The sequence below is a fragment of the Ascidia mentula genome, chromosome 1, assembly GCF_947561715.1.
Source record: "Ascidia mentula chromosome 1, kaAscMent1.1, whole genome shotgun sequence".
In the NCBI taxonomy this organism is placed as follows: domain Eukaryota; kingdom Metazoa; phylum Chordata; class Ascidiacea; order Phlebobranchia; family Ascidiidae; genus Ascidia; species Ascidia mentula.
In genome coordinates, this window is record NC_138566.1 from 21464540 (window position 1) to 21480276 (window position 15737).

The window sequence follows — 15737 nt, forward strand, 5'->3', positions numbered from 1 at the left end:
CAAAACGAACAAAAAACACTGTTTTATTCAGAGAAAGTTACCCGAAGTAAATAAAGTAGAAAAACACCTTTTGGTAATATTAAAGCATATGTGTACACATGTGTTACGTCACAATGAAACACAATCTTCATTCAACAAAAACAATCAGTTTTAGATCATTTCTTGTTGAAGTTCTGAGATGAAAGCCAGCAAGTTCTTTTCCACATATTCACTGCGGAATTTGGTTGCAATTTGGACCTCTTTACATTTTCACTTAGCTTTATTCCCCCTCAGCTTTCGTAAAGCAAGTTTAACAAGTAAGTTGATGTGTTATATTTAATTTCCTTATATTATTAGTGCAGTTTGCACAATTTTTTTAAAAAGTTTTCTAACCGTTGTTTTGCTTTCAGAAAACTATATTTTTAAAGATTGTAACTGATTTTTTATTTCACGTGCTTCCCGTTTTTATTTTTAAACGCAGTCGCTTCTTGCAATTTACTTTCATTTTGGCAAGAAAGAGACGTTTGCCACGCGCTGTTTTAGCCTTTTTCAAAAACCTACTATCATTGGTTCGTTATTTCTGGAATTGTGACGGGGGGCCCTATATAAGTTTCGAAAGCACTTCGCACGCCGCTAGTGGCGCATTTGCTAGAGCAGGAACTTGGGTGTGCCGGTCTCAAAGTCCCATGACGGTTGTCAATGCGCTTTTCTATTGCAAGGATACAGCGAAAAGGTTATTGCTATTTGCGGCACAACGAGGAAAGGCTGGAAGCTTGGATACAAGATCGCATTGCTCTTTTGCTGCGCACTGGCGCCAGCGTTGGTCAGGGAAGTCAGCAATGCAGGCGCAAAGGGCGTTTTGTGGCAAATTTTGAAGTCAATTAAATGCAAAACCTGCCAGGCAACTACTATAAGTGTTCAGTCTTGGTAGTTTTTTTGAAAATAAAATCAGGATGCTACTAAACAAAATACATTCAGTTCAGTCAATCTTTTAGTAAATGATGTTAAAAACCTGCTAGATTTAATATGCTCTCAGAAAATCAACATATAGGCTAATAACAACACACATGCTGCGACATTCATTTCAAAATGATAATATCTGGGTATTGCCAATTCTTATTATCGACCTATTCTGATTGACTACTGGAAAATTTGTTTGAATATATTTGTGAACAAATGTCGGACCAGTAAAATCAAAGTATTGTTTTAAATTTGGAACCCATCACAAATTAAATACTCACATATGCACTAAAAACAAATGTTGCTTATAGTATTTAAAATCTGTGTATATGTAGGCTATGTACCATTACTAAAGCAAAGTGAAAGGCAGTATTCTGAACCATAGAGAGTTACATTATGCTGGCAAAACCCAATTTTGTTTTACAGGAAAGCAGATTTTAACACAAGACATATCCACTAGTTCATTTCCAAAGGTTTAGGTGCAACAAGTCAAGTGTACTGCATGAGAGCAGAGCTACCAGCTACCAACTATAACATCTTGCCCTCCCAATAAAAAACTGCAACATGGCTTCAGTGCCAAATCAAAATGAGAATTTAATGACTTACAAACTTGTGGTTGTTGGCGATGGTGGCGTTGGGAAAAGTGCACTCACCATACAGTTCTTTCAAAAAATGTTCGTCGAAGAATACGATCCCACTATAGAAGATTCATATATTCAACACACAGATATTGATGGACAGTGGTGTATTTTGGATGGTAAGATTTTTGTCCCGTAGATTTAAGTATATATATCTAGTAAATGCATTATAGGCTTGAAATACTTCCCTTTCAATATATATCTGATAAAATCTTCAAAATGTTTGGCTTTCTTGTATTAGCATTAGTAAACATTTAATTGATGTACTGATACATTTTTCATTTGCAAAGGAGTTAAGCATAAAATGTTTGTTGCTGTTACCTTGATACATGATTCATGGTAATTACCAGACCAGTATGTGATTGCCGTAGCTGTAACACAAGATTAAAGCAGTTACTGAAAACTGGCACCAACCTTATGAATATAGCTGGTGAATACACAAACTGAAAAACATGTTAGGGTAAAGGTCATGTCATTGCCATTTGAACTTTGTTTTCAGTCACTCTATTATGAACATTTGTTTTTAGTGTTGTCATGAGTTGAGCTGTTGACCTTTAACAGTATAACATGTGTTCCCTTTAAAACTTACTAAAAATAAATGTTTGCCAGATTTCAACATAAAATATTCAGGTACCTTTGTTTGAATAGGTAAAAATGTATTTTTAAAAACTTCAGTTGTCAATAGTTGCCTGATGGCATATGGTAGTGATTCCAATTTGGGATCTAAATTTAATTAATATGTGTGTTAAATCCTTTGGGCAAAAAATGAATAAACACGAAACCAAAAAGAAAATTTGACATTTTGGAGGTACCTTGTCAACTTAACCTTACAGTATTTCGCAGACAAAGGGGTTTGGGAAACTGTATATATAAGTAGTATATATATATATAATTTACAACTCTTTGAAGTTAGCATCACAAACTTGTCTTTGTAGTATTGGATACAGCTGGACAAGAGGAGTTCAGTACCATGAGAGAACAGTACATGAGAACAGGTATGTATATAAGCTGTGAAGAATCCTTTTGTGGTTTTCCCATATAACCGTTTACCTATTTTTAGGCGATGGATTTCTTATTGTATACAGCGTAACTGACCGTGCAAGCTATGATCATGTACCTGAGTTCCATGAGCTCATTTCAAAAGTAAAAGACGAGTAAGTGGTTTTTGTTGTTGATGAGAATATTTTGTTGTTGAAATAATTCATATATTTGCTGTGGGAGCATGGTTGAATAAAACCTTGCCTAATTGTTCAATTGTTCAAAAGTGCCAGAATAGTGTGGATTTGCGTTTGTACCATCATCAATGGGAAAATGAATAAAGTTAGTTTATTGCTGACTCTGTAATGCATGTTGCTAAATGTAAGGCAGATATATGACAAAAAAATTAAATATTACCAGACTGAAAACATTCATGTGACTGCAAGTAGGGAGTATTAATGAAAATATAAAAATAAGCTGATTATAAACATGACGACTCTGTTCTAACCAAGCGCAAAATTCCAAAAAAATATGAAAAAGTTTTTCGTGGTCTATTTTTCAGCCTAACAAAACGTATATTTTCTATTGTTTGAATTCACCTAGCAGCCTACAGCATTATTTGTAGCGCCTGGATTACTGTGTGTTTATTTTTTCACTATACATATGACTCCACATGCTATGCACAAAAAAAGAAAATTAAAAACAGACTGACTGTACAATTGATCACCAACTTGTTCTCACAGATGCGCGTTTCCTGGTCTCCTTGTTGCAAATAAAGTTGATTTGGTCCATCAGAGGGTTGTCAGGGAAGAGGAAGGCCAAGAGATGGCCAAACAATACGGTGTAAGTTGGAAACATGTGCATGTGAACTTGGTGTTACATCATGTTCCAGGATATGGGGGATGTCAACCATATGTTTCTCTGTTGATTTTGACATTAACTACTTTACAAAACCATATAAAAACTGACTTTAATTTAAATGTTTAGTTTATTCAAGACATTTTGGCAAACACTTAGGCCATCAGTTTAATTACCCTCTTTTGGTTGACTTTGTGACTGTATATTTTATTGCATGGTTCCTTCATATAAAAGCTGCACTTATATAACTAAGAAGTTGTTGGTTCTGACGAAAAAACTGTTAAAAATATTTTGTAGCGTTTTTGTTTTTTATTTCTGGATTAAGTTAAAACTGAAATGAAAACAGACCTAACTGTATTTTCCCACACTCAGATTCCCTACATTGAAACAAGTGCCAAAGACCCACCACAAAACGTTGACAAGGCATTTCAAAATGTGGTGAGATTAATAAGGTAAGCCTTGCAGTACCTACCATTACAATGCAAATAAAAAGCAGTTTGTCTGTAAGTGTGGCAAGAAAAGACGTAATCGTTGCGTACACGCTCAAAAGCAGAGGCGACCGGGCCAACGCCCTTATCTGTGCTGCACGACGCCGACATCGCATTAACCGCACTTTCTGTTTAGGCAACAGGGGATTCCCCCGAGCAGTACCAGGCCGAACGGCGGGAAGACAAACAAGTGTTGCTGCAGCGTACAGTAACCGGATTCGGCTCCACGGCGCCGGCCCCTGGAAATTGAGAACGCCGCCGGTCGCTTCGCATCCAGAGACAGTTTGCCCGGATGCCCGGCGCGGCATGACCGCGTTTGAACATCAACTAACGACCACTAACGAACCACTTTCCTAGCTCTCGTTTTTTTTGCTCCTTTCAGAATCCGGGACGCTCACCCAATGTCTGCGTAGGAAATCGTCGACGCCTTTCGTTGTTTTTTTTTGCGCGCGCGCATTTTGTTTCGTTCTGTTCTTTTCCCAGTGTGAGTGTGTTTGTAAATGCTGCGTGCTCGTCGCACTCCGCGAAAGCCAAGTCGACACTGCGTGGTTACTGGTGCCCTCAGCCGCAAGCTCCAATTTTTGCGTAGCTCCATTGCAAACGGCTTTTGCGTTCGTGAACCCACACTAAAGCGAACATGCCTTGCATGCGTGGTTACTCGACAGAAAACGCTACGTCGTGGTGCGTAAAGGAGTTGCCACCCCTGCTGCTATTCTTTGTGCGTTGCAAGTATTTTTGCTAAGTTAAATGCTGGCAAAGCCCGAATCAATGAAAACTTCTCACCTATTGAAGTCAAGCCTGATATTTAGTGTTTCTTTATCTTTTGTGTGACAAAACGAATCGTGTAAAATGCTGGTCACCTTTTTACGTGTGGGTTTCAATCGGGTATCTTTCTTATACGAGGCAGCAGCGCTCGCCTTCCGCGAGGGCAAACATTAAAACGCCCCTATACATATATACATATCTATACATAAATATATTTATTACCCACTCTCACGTGCCACGGTTTTGGCCAAACAACTTTAAAGAAAGGTGGCAGCTTGTGCCAGATGCAAACCGTATATTGGCTTGGTTGTGGGCTCAAAAGTGGGTTAGAATCACTGGCATGTACTTTTTTCCTTCTACCGCTGTCCGATGACCTGTCGTTCCTTCTGATGATTGTTTTGTAAAGGCAAATGCAGTGACGTGAAACCGCAACATTTGCCACTCTCGATGGGTTACTGAAGTTGTTATTTGGCCTCTTACTGCGGGCCTCGGGAGCAGTGACAACATACTTCCATTCAGTTTTGGTTTATCAATGGCTGTTCGTTGGTTTTCAGTTCGTTGGTTTTTCAGTGATTAACGAAATTACCGTATAATACACGATATACAACTTTGCTTTGTGTCTTTATGCTATTCAATTGCAAGGTTGATACCGAGTGTACAGTGAGGTTATTTTAATACCAACACAAAATTAAATGTGATTTCTTTGGTCCTGTAACTTTTTGTAAATATAGCACCACTTGGCAAAGAGTAAACAGAAACAAAATAAGAACAATTTTAAGTCTTGCGAAAGTTTTCTTGAAGGGAAAAGTTGCATAGCTATGGCATATAAAGCTTTTTTATACACTGTATTAGTACAACAGTCCGAACTGAGCCATTTCAATAATGTGGGACCTTCTGACAAGCAAAGTATAAAACAGTGCAATATCAGTTTTTATTTTACCAAACTAAAAGAGTTGCAAAAGGTAGCGGTGTACAAAAAAGCACTAATTTGCACATAGTTTACACAATAAAGAGAATATTATTTTGCTAAAATAAGTGACACAAATTTGGACCTCAAGACTGTTGACATGTACGATACATCTGTTCGCACTAATCACATGAACCATCTTTCCATCCATCTCGCCACCTTTCGAGGACTTTTGAGCAGTCAAACTCTGGTTTGCTCAATTTTCTATTGACAATGTTGTGCTGTTGACAAAACCAGTCGGACAAAGTGTAACGGTTTCTCACATCCGGCTCATTTTTTTTGATACTGCAAGTTGTAAAAATAAATTTGTGTTCCTGTTATGCAACATTGATTGCACGAAATGCACATGTGAGTTACACAACATATCTAAGTACTGTACATGTATACATTTTGACCTATTAAGTCACATTGCCATCTAACAGATTTGTTACTAAAACGGTAAAACAATTATCAATACAATATTTAAATGCAAAGACATGCTGGATTTTATTCATACTATTTAAATTGGTAGCCCAACAAACATTACCTGTGTTGAAAATCCGCAGCACAATGCTCACAGGGGTAAAACTTTGAAAACAAATTAATAAAACTTGTCATGTTCTTTTTCTCTTGCTCATTTGGTGTCTCAGGGTAGTAGGCTGCCATGGTGTGAAGGAAAGACCAAGTTTTTGAACCTAGCTCCTGTATGTCAAGTGGGCAGTCAACCCGTTCTTGAACAAGATTTGTGGATTTCTGGTTTTGTGTCGTCGCCTTAAAAAGATTGTTATCACAAAAAAATTGAATGAGGGAGATTTCCAGCTATACAGTTTGGGTTAACAGGGTTGGGACATAGGTAAGTCACATTTGATATTTCCCCCAGCTTCCAACTTGGTTGCAAAGATTTGTTAAAAGGAACCATGTTTGTAATATTTACATTAATTTAATAATTTAATATTTTTATCATAATGACATGTTATATTATTGCAACATACATTGAAAGTGATGAGAAAGGACCAGCTTAGAACCAAAAGTGGTTGTTCAGAAACAATAAAGCAGTAGAATTAACATGTTTACTACAGAATCTGATCAACACACAATATTCAATCGAGGTAAGGCACTTATTAATTCATGCCACATCAAATTGCTACTGATAAACACATCTCATACCTTATCTTTACATAAGCCTGAACAATAGGTTTTTGTCAAACAACCGTTTACCTGGGGCGAATAATTCGTTCTCCACGACTTGAAATCGTCACACGCCCTGCAAGCCCTCCTTGACATATTACGAAGGGCATCATCATTATCGCTGTCATCTGCGTACTTTCTTCTGCTTCCCATGGCTACTCATCTTAGTGCGGGCAGCAAATTCATGAAACCGAACGGCGTTTTGGGTTACTCTGTTCTCGCCACGATACCCAACTTTTTGACGCAATCAATGCGTAACTTTTTGCAACCGACTGACAACCTGGTCGTAAATATGCTTATTCATTATGACTAAGCAATAAGGAAAAGTTGAAGGGCTCTTTAACCGATCTGAAAACTTCCTTTTCTATCTTAATTTTAGCATATGTAGCACTGGCGTTCCAAATTATCGTTGCGGCCCATTAAATTTTCTCTGGGGAGGGCGGTTACTATCCAAAACTTTTTGTAACGCATTAAATTACGTGGTCATCAATGGCGGTTTTGAGCGGTTGTCGAGGAGGTACCAAAATAAAGCTGGCTAATGTAAAACATAAAAAACAATTTCAAGACAACCATTGTGTCTGCTACTGCAGCCATTCTGTTATTGTGTCGGAGATGGTGTAAAAAGTTACGGAAATAATATGAAATTGCCTCATGATTTTGGGACCTTTTCAGAACAACAATGATACGATAGCGTTGCCCCTCCCCCACCCGATTTTTATCTTTTGACGCCTGTGAGTGCAGGACGAATCGAATTGAAAAAACAACTGACATGAAGTTCACTACACTAATCACAAATTGATTTATTAGAAATTTGCAATGCTGGAAAATAAAGAAATCCCAAACCGCAGCAGCTATATGAGTTAGAAGTTACGCTGAAGATATTCTTGAGAGGTCTAGCAGATGCCTCATTGTTGGTCGGCCATGCGGACAATTCCAAGGGTGATGAATATCAGCCATGTGGTCCAGCAACTTTCTCATTTCTCTTACATCAAGGGCGGTGCCTAGAGGGAAGGCAAACAGAGAGTAAGTCATTCAGCGAGCACCTGAATTTAGCCACTGCCATTGTCAGTGAACTATATATAAATCAGCCAAGTGTCTTTGCATAACGGAACAGTAATTTTCTAAAGTTTGTAACTGGGCAATTTTACCACTAGTCTACTTACAGATCATTGTCACAGATTTTTTAAAAATTTTAGTCAACGCAGAACTTTGGTAATGCAAAGTTTGGAGGCCAAATCTTTATAGGTTCAAGTATGTAAAGGTGTTTGGCTTCAAATAACGCTCAACGAAACAAAAACCAATAGTCGCGCTTATTTCAATCCAATAAGCGTATATTAAATATAATCGCAACATATAATGAACGCAGAAGCGTTACATGCGTTGTCTCATTTTGGTGGTGGAAATCCCCTACGTACATGTGAAGGTTGCCTGGCAAGTTGTGCGCTTACGCACCAGTGTTCCTTGACCGCAATATACCCCGTAAAAGCACTGAGCTCCTGTAGCTCATTCAGTAGAGCGTTGGGCCTATATAGTTAACCTAAGGTCGTGAGTTCACATCTTACCGGAAGCTTGATTTTTTAATTCTCGCTCTGACTTGACGGGAAAATGGCTAAACCAGCTTAGTTGCGATACCAGTAAACCTTATGAACATGTTATTAAGTTACCAATCATAACAGATTTTCGACAGGCTCTGGATGCGAACATCTGCCTGACACGTGAAGGTCGGCAGAACACTCCTGGGGCGTCGCTCAACATGAAGATCAACTCGTCCACATCCGAGGATCCAAAATCCCAATTTTTACTCATTGGAACCCGAGTGAGAGAAACGATTTCCAGTCCTGAGTCTGTTGAACGTGTTTAAAGTCGTTTGTGGTAAAAATTGTAAATAAGAGCAAGTCACTCATCACACTTTAACATTTCTATCTAAACGTATCATGTTTAACCCTTTAATACGGAGGTGTATCAATGTACTTGACTATTGGAAGCTAAACTCTGTATAATCAGGGACAACAAACCGGCAACCGTTTTTTCTTTGGTTTTTTCTTTTCTACACATAAATATTATCTTACCTTGATCTTGTTCAACGCGAAAGTCGAAGCCGTTTCTTTTAAAAACATGCAGGTTTTCGAGCAGCACAAGCTTATCGGCTGCGATCAAGTTGAGTCTTTGCGGTACGACCAACAATTGTGTGTGGATGTCGCTGCGCTGCAGGGTTTCGAAATTGTATATCTCGTCTGACGCGTGCTGCAAGGAAGCGATATTATCACATTTACATTGCACATGCCGGCTGTTTTGCATTTTGTAGAGACTTAACCACGAATTCCTTGAATCTTCTGTAAAATCATTTCTTTGTGTGATAAAGTCGATAAGCTCTTACAAAAAGGTAATTGAGATAACTTTACAAAAATACATTTACCTGGTCGATTATGAACAAGTCGTTTTTGTGACGTGCAACCACAAAGCCGAGGTTGAACTGCCCCAGGGGCGCCATCTCGAGGAAGGCGGATTTGTTTAAATTTCGACTCAGCTCTTTTTCGGCGTCGGAATTTTGCCCTGGAGCGATTTTTGCTTGAAAACCAGAACACGTTTCGAGTTGATTTCGAGTTTGGAGATCTGCCCAAAACACGAGAAGCAGGTTCGTGATTTGTGAGTTTGTCGTTAAGTCCACAAAAATATGAGGCTACATTTTTAGATATTTAACCGACACAACGGGAAAATTTCAACAAAAACAATTACATATAATACAGGATTATGAACAACAGCAAACGTTATAACATAATATTTAAACTGGGTTCGTTGTGCATGCCTTAAGATGCGAAATGAAATCGCCAATACGACATATCGGTACAAATATTAAACCCTGTGTATGTAGTTTACTATGTTTGACCCACAATCACACGGAAGATGTCACCTACCTTTAATGACACGAAGTCTTTGCGTTAAGGTGGTCAGAGAAAACTGAACGCTCTGTACTGAACAACCACTATCCGCAGAGTCCGCTTTGTCGTAAACAACATTAACTTGAGGATCGCCTGGCACACAGTTTGATTCAGCGCAATTACGTGAGATAGTTTTTAATTTCAAATGGTCAAAATCGTTGGATTGATGGCTGTTCTCAACACTGATATCGTCCGACACTTCGGTAGCGTCAGCTTTTGTTAACTCCACTTTAGCATTGTCCGCTAGTGGGCGCTTTATGCTCGTAATATTCACGTCGTCGGGCATTCGACAAACTACTTCATCATTGTCCGAATCCAAAGACGCGGATTGGTTGAACCGCGGCGAGAAGAACGTGTCCATGCGCGGTTGCTTGGCAACGGGTGCAGGTGTCGAATGACAGTGAATGGAAGATCTTTTGCGGGAAATAAAATCTTGTGCTGGCGACTCGTTTCTTCTAAGCCTAGAAAGCAAGCTGCTGGACGAGGGAGTAGAACACTCGCTTGGTTTTGTCTGGTCTTGAGTCGATGACGCGGTGATATTGTTTGGTTTTTCGACTCGGCTATCTGTATAGAGTGGGAAGTGAGATTTTACTACAAGGTAATAATGAATGTTCAAATTCAAGACGATTCCTTATATTCTAAAACAACTTACCACTGGTGGTAAGGAGTTAATCGACCAAAAAAGGTACAAGAGAATACAAACAAGTTACTTTTCTGCTGGTCCGTGTTGGGTCGTGGACACGCATCCACTGTGTGGCAACCTCCCCTTTCGTACATTCGTAACAGCGAGCATTTGACGATCGCCAACAACACCTTCTCCCCTTGAAGAAAAACCTGGCGCTTGTCCGGAGTGACGTTGACATCCACTGCGTCACGCTTCATGCCAATGTTGAGTGCCACAAACGGGTACTGATGCCTGCAATTTTTAAATGCAAATAGACGTTGAAAAACGGTCGTTACGTTCACGTAAATACGTGGAAAATGTCGCAAACGTATAGGTGCAAAATATATGGAAATACATGTGTGAACAACGAATTTCTAGCATAACTGACACCATCAGTGAAAAGAAAAACTGACAGGCAGATACAGTCTCGGCCCAACGACAGACAGCAAGTGCAAGTCATAAACCTGGCGTAAATTCGGTGGCATAAAACTTAGCGAGGAGGAAATTTACAGAAAGGTAAAGGATCGAACAATATCCACCCAAACACATGTTGTGGCTTGTCGTCAATATTTTATAATTTTGTTGTAAAACCTTTGCATGGTGCCTCTTTTTTTTATCAACCAAACGCATTGTACTGAAACTGTGGGCGGTTTTTATATGTTATCCCACAGACACAGTGTCAAATTGTGATCGTCGACTGATAGACATATATTAAACTTCCTTAACCAGTCCAGATATATAGCATAGTTCAAATGAGTGATTCCCAAACTTTTTGTAGTCAAGGACCAATTCATAAAATCTACACGTCTGCAGAGCCCTACTTAAATTTTTTAGGGCGTCTTGTCATGAACCAAGTTGAATAATTCTTTTAATACACAATGAGTGTAACGTAACAAATAGAAACGGATAAGAACAAAGCTTTAAACGTCGGCATTCACGAACACCTAAGACCGTCACAAAGTCCGATGTTACTGTGTTACATTATTTAACATAGATAACATCGCTTCATAAGCAACTTCACCCCCTTAAGTCGTCCAGAAGAGTCACACCATAAGCTGCACTGATGAGACCTTGTAGGTCAAAACAGTGGCCATCTGAATGCAGCTCACAAACATCACTACGTTAGTTTACCTGTTGAACAAGTGGTAGACTTCGTTTACTAATTTTGACAAACGAGAAAAGTCCACAGGCCGTGAGTTGATGAAGTAATACTGACGGTCAGGAGAGGAACGACCGTGCGTGTGACCAATGAAGGAAATCCAACCGTTAATAGACACGTGCTTACACAATCCATCTACCTCCACCTCTTTCAAATGAAAATCCTCGCACACCTACACCACAGTAAAGATATTTTTAAATCTGTCCCTCTGGCACAACTAAACGTAACTTCTATTGACGGACGTTTCACTTGCTTTTCAACTAGGCTTCTTCAGGGTAATGGTGCAGCACACAACCCAGCCTAGCTGAATAGCAGATGAAACGTCGGACAATAAAAGTTACCTTTAATTGTGTCAGAAGGACAGGTTATAAAATATAATATGCCTGGCAGCAACAGCAACATGGCAATGATGTCTAGTTAGCAAAAAAACGCTGTGTACAAATATGTACCTCAGGCGTTGGTTCGACTTGGGCAAATTCAGTCAGAACCTCGAACTGTTTGGACCCAAATAGGGTGATGATGTTTTGTCTTATAGATGCGGCCGCTTTGGTTGAAACTATCACACTTTTTCTACCCCTCGAAGTCTGCTTTGTAGTGTGTTTGTTTGTTAAATACACAGAGAAGCTTTTAATGTAGTTTAAAAAACTGGTTACCTGGTTACTGCAGGATATTCGTACATTTGTAGATATCATGCAGTAGGCATTTAGTAGATGAAGAAGCTTTGTGTATTCCTAATTAATATGTATGAAAAAAAGAAAGGTATTACATGAAATAGTACATCAATGGAACAAATCTACTTTTTTAAACAAGCGTGTGAATTCATATCCATCACCTTTTTAATGTTGCGATTAAACTCCTTGCATCTGACAGGTAGAGTTGAAAAAATGTTTTTCAGCTGGACTGTGGTCCCAACTTGCCTTGCAACTTGGGTTGTTTTCAATATTTTTCCATTGTAATCATAGTCAAGTTTGTGCCCAATACTGGAAACAAATGACATTGTGTTAGTTAGATGTCATTTGATCTATAACTGAATATAAATATAATTAGCAATTCCAGTTATGTGCAAACACATCATGAATGGAAAATGATGTAAAATTGTGTCTTACAAAGTATTTACAATTTATAACTGCAGAAATTGACAAAGCAGTCTTTTATGTATGAAACTGCAATGACACAACTCACAATATTTACACACAGTTGCAAATCATTGTAATATCAAAAACTGAAATCTTTGAGCTTTCATTTTACTTTTTACAACAAGTTGAGTTGGTTTACCTTGCATCCTTGTGTCTGGTGCTGATGGACACATCACAAAGAGCACACAGTGAACTAAGTGCTTCTCCTCTAAACCCAAATGTCCCGATGGAGTTCAGGTCAACAAATTCTTTTAGTTTAGAAGTATAGTGCTTCAGTGCTGTGTATCATGAAAAGAATTAAACATAGTTGTCCACTTTTTTGTGTTTAGGTGAATTGTTATGTACATCTATATATAGAAATATTAAATTTAAAAAAAATAGATGGTCACCGAGACTATAAGGCCGGGCCCACACATACGCTTTGCACAGATGGATTCTTTGTTTGTTTCATTATACGCCGGTGTGCGATGCCCTTCTTAAGGCAAATTTTTTTATACTCCAGATCAAAAAAATGTACATAACAATTTTCCGATTCATAAAAAATGATTACAACATTACAAAAAAACAAATTTATGCAAAAAAGTTTATGATTGCATTTATGAGTATGGCACCCAGCATATGAAAGAACAAACACACAATGTGCCCAAGCTGTGCTTTGCCATATGGTAATAATATATCTTAATAGCTGAATTTACATATCTGATACTTTTAAGAAGCCAAACAACATTGGATTGCTGATATGTACGACTTACTGAGGGCAGCAAAATTATTTTCCTCAACTCCAATGCCATTGTCAGATACTTCCACAACTTCTGATCCGTATTCCTTTAACTTTACCTCTGTTTTAAAAAAAAATGATTATTTATACAGAATTTTACGCATACTTTTGGTTTCATTTGAGCTTTGTAAAGGACATGACATTCCCACCAATTGTGGTTGCTTTTGCGTCCAAGCTGTTTTCAACAAGCTCCTTTACAGCAGTAGCAAGGTCCAGCACAACTTGTCCAGAGCATATTTGGTGCACCGTTGACTTGTTAATTGGTTTAATTTCAGTCATTTTGTTCACAATCTTGGAGGTATTTTTATTACAAAAGGTAAGGTATTGCAAAAGGGAAAACACCTAAATCGAAGTCTGTCGTCCGGTGGCGGTAGTAAGTTAATGATGCATGTGTTGTCGTTACCTCTTGGCTTGAAGTGTTGAAGCAGTGAATGTATAGCAGGAAATGCCATGGAAAAACTATTTACGCAACGGCATTTATATATGCTGGTAAATCTATTTTAACCGCTAATAAAAACAATGATGACATCCGAATAAGACACTGATAAAGCAAACGTGGCACACATCTTATATCTGTACTGCAGCTGGCTTAAAATTGCTTCATAATTCTAACGAAAACCACCATGTTATATATGCGTGGTGCTACAGTGTCAGGAAAACTGTTGTTATGTTGTTATTTAGCTACTCCGCTATAATAAACCCTAATAGTATGACAGCATTACAAATAGGTACATCTGTAAACAAAGCGACACGGTAGTACAGAATTCTAATACACACCAACGGTCATAAGGTGTTAAGCACTGTTTCTTAACTGGGGGTTCATGGACCTTCAAGGTTCACAGTTACCTATGGGGGGGATCCTCAGGACTTTCTCAAACAACTATGCTTTAAGTGATGAGGAATATTTTGTACAGAAACATCACCAAAAATGTCAAAATATTTTGTCGGTGATGAGTCCAGAGTTTACAAACTCGGTCATGTGGTCTACGAGTCCAAACGAGCTAAGAAACCCTGGTCCAAACGAAATTCCCAATTTCGTCGTTTAAAATTTCACCTCATATCGATCGCGGAAAAATATCTTGGACGGAAAAGGTATAAAACTGAACACAAAAAAACGAATAATTTTATGTTTCATAATTTGTAAATGCAGACAAACCAAAAGTGAGTTAAGTAAAAATTTTGGTCGTTTATCATTTTTTCAAACGGACCTTCGTCAGGTAATTCCTGTCACTGCCAAAGCTTTTAATTTTAGGTTGTTTTCGATTGAAACTTTTCTCCACTGAAATCATCAAGTTTCGGATCGTAACAAAGCAATCCCGCACCTTTCGATTTCACGCAATCGCGAGCGATAAGAAACGCCAAAAGCTCGAAAAGTACAAGGCGCACAACAAGAAGATCTCACGGTCGAGCGCCCACGGGTCGAAAGCGCGAGACCGACGGTGTTTAAAACCGAGCGACCGAAAGAGAAACAATCAGTGGCACTTCAGACTACGGAAAGGCGACACCAGTTGGAAAAATAGTTCCTTCGGGTCTGTGCACGTTTGTTGTGACCCCTGCAGTCGACAAAGATTTTTTGCGCCTGCCAATGCTAAGGTGTCTCGTTTTCTTCCGCCGTTCTAGTTTCTTGAGGTTTACAGTTGTTGTCGTAGAATCGAATGCCATCAGGAAACGTCATTTTAAAATTAGGTGCTTTTTCCACTTTTGGTATCGATTTTAGCGTAAGTTTGGTGAAGAATAAGTGTAAGATCCGTATTGTCCGATCTTTGTCGTCCACAGATGAAGCAGCTTTTGTTTTAGAGACGATGGATAAGTGTGAATAACGGAGGTCATATGTGTGGTTTGTATTACATTGTTAAACTGCAGGTGGCGTTTAATGCAAGGCACAACGAAGCAATCGTACACTTGTCTTCGAAATGGCATCATCGTTGTGTTGGTAGTATGGTTCGTTTAATGGTCATTATTTTCATAATGGATTTGGAACTGGAATAACAAGTGCTTGCGCGCACTTGCTGTCTTACATCGATCAACGTTAAAGTGTTCTATCGTCTTGAGTCATAACGATTGGCCGATCAATCACAGAACCGAACAATGCGTGATGCAAGATCGCATGCATTTTTAATGTCTGGTTAAACACGGCAGATAAACAGATCTTGGCTAAAAATAAAACGAGCATGATTAAACAGATTTAACATCAACTTATGCAAACAAAAAAGAAAAGAGAATTACAAAATTTCATTAAAATATTCTGTTGGTTATTTTTG

At 38.6% G+C, this 15737-nt stretch overlaps 3 protein-coding genes across 4 annotated transcripts; 1 reads left to right on the forward strand and 2 right to left on the reverse strand.

The window, feature by feature from the left end:
* The first annotated feature begins 202 nt into the window (after positions 1-202).
* Positions 203-5278, forward strand: LOC145894335 (ras-related protein M-Ras-like). Its single transcript, XM_082982892.1, has 7 exons — positions 203-296; positions 1366-1696; positions 2513-2572; positions 2638-2731; positions 3299-3398; positions 3786-3865; positions 4038-5278. Exons 2-7 carry the CDS (start codon positions 1504-1506, stop codon positions 4111-4113), a joined length of 603 nt encoding a protein of 200 aa, XP_082839018.1. The 5' UTR covers positions 203-296; positions 1366-1503; the 3' UTR covers positions 4114-5278.
* A 183-nt stretch (positions 5279-5461) lies between these two features.
* LOC145900008 (FAD-linked sulfhydryl oxidase ALR-like) lies at positions 5462-7059 on the reverse strand. Its single transcript, XM_082988829.1, has 3 exons — positions 6831-7059; positions 6160-6383; positions 5462-5918 (listed from the first exon to the last, which is right to left on the reverse strand). Exons 1-3 carry the CDS (start codon positions 6951-6953, stop codon positions 5756-5758), a joined length of 510 nt encoding a protein of 169 aa, XP_082844955.1. The 5' UTR covers positions 6954-7059; the 3' UTR covers positions 5462-5755.
* Positions 7060-7648: 589 nt separating this feature from the next.
* On the reverse strand, positions 7649-13755 carry LOC145917718 (mismatch repair endonuclease PMS2-like). 2 transcript variants are annotated; one of them, XM_083002989.1, is made up of 13 exons: positions 13626-13755; positions 13451-13537; positions 12838-12976; positions 12395-12542; positions 12216-12293; positions 12012-12146; positions 11535-11734; positions 10450-10655; positions 9716-10303; positions 9217-9413; positions 8870-9044; positions 8465-8644; positions 7649-7801 (listed from the first exon to the last, which is right to left on the reverse strand). In XM_083002989.1, the coding sequence occupies exons 1-13, from the start codon at positions 13753-13755 to the stop codon at positions 7668-7670; spliced, it is 2397 nt and encodes a 798-aa protein (XP_082859115.1). In that variant the 3' UTR covers positions 7649-7667. The 2 variants fall into 2 exon arrangements, with proteins under 2 accessions (XP_082859115.1, XP_082859114.1); XM_083002988.1 differs by having other exon boundaries at positions 12012-12149.
* Positions 13756-15737: the final 1982 nt, after the last annotated feature.